The 4494-nt window shown below is 38.5% G+C and overlaps 1 protein-coding gene across 1 annotated transcript; it reads right to left on the bottom strand.

Moving 5' to 3' along the window:
* Positions 1 to 911: 911 nt before the first annotated feature.
* Positions 912 to 3962, bottom strand: LOC149164149 (aquaporin PIP2-2-like). Its single transcript, XM_089430867.1, has 4 exons — positions 3183 to 3962; positions 2798 to 3093; positions 1394 to 1534; positions 912 to 1302 (listed from the first exon to the last, which is right to left on the bottom strand). Exons 1-4 carry the CDS (start codon positions 3220 to 3222, stop codon positions 1192 to 1194), a joined length of 588 nt encoding a protein of 195 aa, XP_089286993.1. The 5' UTR covers positions 3223 to 3962; the 3' UTR covers positions 912 to 1191.
* Between the last annotated feature and the right edge of the window lie 532 nt (positions 3963 to 4494).

The following is a 4494-nucleotide window of genomic DNA, read 5'->3' as shown; positions in this document are numbered from 1 at the left end:
GATGTCGTCCTCCACCTTAGGCTTCTCCTCGCACACCGCCACCCGACCTGCCCTCCCCTTCTTGGGCAAGGCGACTGCCTTTTCTTTGCGCCGGAACAACGCCACCATCTTTGCAGTGCGAGTCTTGAGCCCCTAGCATTGCCGCTCCGTAGCTCTCCTAACGGTGCCCATGATAACTCAGCGGCATTTGGCAGCCGAATCTTGAGCCCCCCCGCAACGGGCAATGCGGGCCACTGGCTGAACCCTGCTATTCCTCCTACATAACTGGCCGTAACACCTCTACATGGGAGAATCGACTGCGCCATCGTCGTGTTAACTAAAGACACAGATCAGTGTAGCGAACCATATTGAACTATCAAACCATAACGTAAAGCAGTGGAATGGATAGCTTCGCTACACTCCTATCAAACTGTAAATCAAAGCAATAGATTAGAAGCAAATGGGTGGTGAAGCAGGTATGTTAGAGACTAGTGGTGAAGTTGATTAGAGACAAGTGTTGTGCCAGGCTCCATGGCGTGTCAAAGAGCTATCATGCACATGGCAAAAGGCTAACATGCAAGAGTTTTTCTCTGCTGTGGGGCACGATTTAACATGAAATTTGTGTAATACACATGACATCAAAGTTTGGTTAAAGTTACATTCACACTCAGAGAACAGATCACATTTGATACCTGTATAATACAAATGAAATTAAAGGAACGCCGACATCCACACTCAGAGAATGGATCACATTTGATACCTTTATAATACATCTCATCTGGCAAAATAATAATTGATAGACGTAACCTTCACTTTGGAATTTTTGGGCAAAGAAAATACGATAGCCATGAAAATGCCAAATAATGACAAGAATAGCACTGTTTATAAGACATAATCCTGACATTTCTGGGCAAAGAAAATACGATAGCTATGAAAATGCCAAATAATGACAAGAATAACACTGTTTATAAGACACAATCCTGACATTAGAAATGTTTGGCGGACAAAATACGATTGGAATCAACTTGCCAAATAAGGACAACAATACTTTTTGCCATCGTATCAAATTTATTTTAGCATCTATTGATGCCTATTCTAAGATTAACATCCGGCGTACGTGAAATATTGGCCCCTCAAAACATACAACATCTAAAAGCAAACACAATTTTTACAACACAAATGCATCCGCATGAACAAAGTCCAGTTTCTGTATTAAACATTGTTGGGTTCCTTGCTGTGCCATTTCAGGGATGCTCGGATAACGTATTTGTGAAATGCAGCAGCTACCGTAGCTCCAATAAGAGGACCAACCCAGAAGATCCACTGCAATGTAAGAATCAAAATTTAATTCCATAAAATCTGCAATACTGATAAATAGAAAACAACAGAAAGGAGACTATTATCCTCTTCTTACATGGTCGTCCCAGGATTTCTTATGGCCATAAATCATGGCTGCTCCAAAGCTTCTGGCAGGATTGATGCCCGTTCCAGTGACGGGAATGGTTGCCAAGTGTATCATGAATACAACAAAACCAATTGAAAGCGGAGCCAAAGCCTGCGCCAATCAGTATATTAGCATCTATTAATAGATTAAATAATCAGTGTATTATACATAATAATAAAATTTCTTACTGCATACACGTTCAAGAAATGGACAATGATAACGTACAGGCAAGGTTCACATGGAAATTCCTCACCAGAAATCGTTCACATGGAATTCCTCACCAGAAATCGTCGAGGGCGAGGTGCACATCCCATTTCCAAAAGAAATAGTCCGACTGGAAATTTCACTTCCAAGGAGAACATTACGATCTCTCTCATTTATAAGACGGAATCTTAGGAAGGGCAGAGCACGGAACCTGTTAGCTCATACTGTGGTCAATACACTGGTGATTGTGTAAAGAGTAGAAACTGAGATACCAAGCTGGTTATCACACAGGCTTGTTAGGTTTTTATATCTTATTTTGAATGCAAGTTTCAGAAATATGAAATTCCCACTTTTAGATTGCCTTAGGTTTTTATATCTTTGGAATATTTTCAGGAATTTACAATACTATTCAATATTTAAAAGTATTGAACTTATTCAGCATACAAATTCCTGCTGATTCCTATGAGATTTAGAAATATTCTCCAAATTTACAATCAAAATAAGAATAACCACTTTTTGATTACCTACTTTTAAATAAAATAAGCTTTTATATTTTTCAACTTGCCCTATTTGAATAAAACAAGTTAACTTTTACAAACAGATTTCTTTTCTCAACATTTTGTCCACATCCAGCAAAACATGTCGAAATGATGATTCAAATTGCTGCAAGGAAGGTTTTTATATCTTTTCATAGTACCCAACTGTGAGTGAAACTAAACTTAAAGTTAAAGAAAACTGATTTTCTTCTCAATATTTTCTTCAAACTCCGGTTAAAATAAATCAAATTGGCATGATTCAAAATGCGTAACCGAGTTACTCAGATGCAGATGTAATCTAAAAAATCATACACAACCTATTGTTATTATTCAAATTTTAACTTTTCATGGTAGCATTCAATCAATGGAAGGGGTTGTTTACTCTTTTGATTATAGATTTCGAAAATGTTAATATTTGGAATGTTACAGATAAAAGCGAAGTGAAACCATAAAATTACTTTTATCGATAAAATTTCAAAATATTTTTCGAATCTAAAATCAAATTAATTTCAAGCCCTAACTACACATTTAGTTAGTTAGTCGACCGCTTTTCGATCTGATGCTACGAGATATTTCTATATAGAGATACAGAAATACGATGTTTCAGATCTGAAGTATCTATAATAAAACGTACAGGAACGTGAGAGTCGCGGGCGTTGCTCTTGATGTCGGTCGCATAGAAGACGGTATACACCAAGACGAAAGTGCCAACTATCTCTGCGGTGAGAGCTGTTTCATTGCCGTATCCCTTCGGCACTGAATTCGCTCCTCCCCCGCCACTAGAATAGTAAGTTTTCTGCAACGCTTTCACCATCCCTGCCCCGCAGATTGCGCCCAAACACTGTGCCACCATGTACAAGACTGCTCGATTCAGAGTCACTTTCCGAGCAACAAACAGCCCGAACGTGACCGCGGGGTTTAGATGCCCACCTGCAACAACATTATATGGTTTTGTCAAATCAAATATCAACGAATTCAGGGAAGAAAAAAATCATTAATTACTATAATAAGATTACCACCTGAAATTCCAGCGGTGCAATACACGAGAACAAAGATCATTCCGCCGAAGGACCAGGCGATACCCAGGGTACCCACGCCTCCACACGGACTCTTATCGTTAGCATTCCAGAAGCTCTCCTAACGGTGCCCATGATAACTCAGCGGCATTTGGCAGCCGAATCTTGAGGCCCCCCGCAACGGGCAATGCGGGCCGCTGGCTGAACCCTGCTATTCCTCCTACATAACTGGCCGTAACACCTCTACATGGGAGAACCGACTGCGCCATCGTCGTGTTAACTAAAGACACAGATCAGTGTAGCGAACCATATTGAACTGTCAAACCATAACGTAAAGCAGTGGAATGGATAGGTTCTTTGCTTCGCTACACTCCTATCAAACTGTAAATCAAAGCAGTAGATTAGAAGCAAATGGGTGGTGAAGCAGGTATGTTAGAGACCAGTGGTGAAGTTGATTAGAGACAAGTGTTGTGCCAGGCTCCATGGCGTGTCAAAGAGCTATCATGCACATGGCAGAAGGCTAACATGCAAGAGTTTTTCTCTGCTGTGGGGCACGATTTAACATGAAATTTGTGTAATACACATGACATCAAAGTTTGGTTAAAGTTTCTATCTATTAATACACAGACATCAAACTTTAACAAAAGTTAAGTGCCTCCCTTTACTTTTGTTTTCCTTTCAGACTTTGGATAAAAATTCTTTGGATCTCTAACATTGCCTCGGGACATGTGAGGTCTCCAATAAGAGGTCAAATGCTAAACTTTGGTTAAATTTTTTGTGAAGCCAAATTGCCAGCGGAAACTTTACTTTATACTACTTAGAGATTTAATTTAAGTTCGCCCCAAGTTCTGGGTACAATTGTATAAACATAAAGAGTGTTCGTAACTTTCAAATTTTCATTAATATATACACATACATACATGCACACATGCACACACACAAATAAATAAATAAATAAACATATATATGTATATATATATATATATATATATATATATGAATTTATATATATGTTTTTGTTCTATCATATAATTCCTTACCTATTGTATGTACCTTTTTATTATTATTTACATGGGTTCATTGTAGACTAAATAATTTATTTACTGAGTTTTCCTTTATCATCTAGATTGAAGGAGCATGTCCATTCTTGTCTCCCTCTCTTACTCTCATTCATATGGTTTTATTGTATTATTTCTTAAGGAGTTCTCTATGGTTCAAGAGGGTAACCTTATATTTGTTTCACACTAGTGCACGTTTATATTGGTTTTGTAGCTTCACACACACACACACACACACACACACACATATATAGGTT

The sequence above is a fragment of the Pinus tabuliformis genome, chromosome 5_1 (genome assembly GCF_031772625.1).
Source record: "Pinus tabuliformis cultivar Carrire ecotype Pingquan chromosome 5_1, CPIR1, whole genome shotgun sequence".
NCBI lineage: Eukaryota > Viridiplantae > Streptophyta > Pinopsida > Pinales > Pinaceae > Pinus > Pinus tabuliformis.
This window is presented reverse-complemented; position numbering and strand designations above follow the sequence as displayed.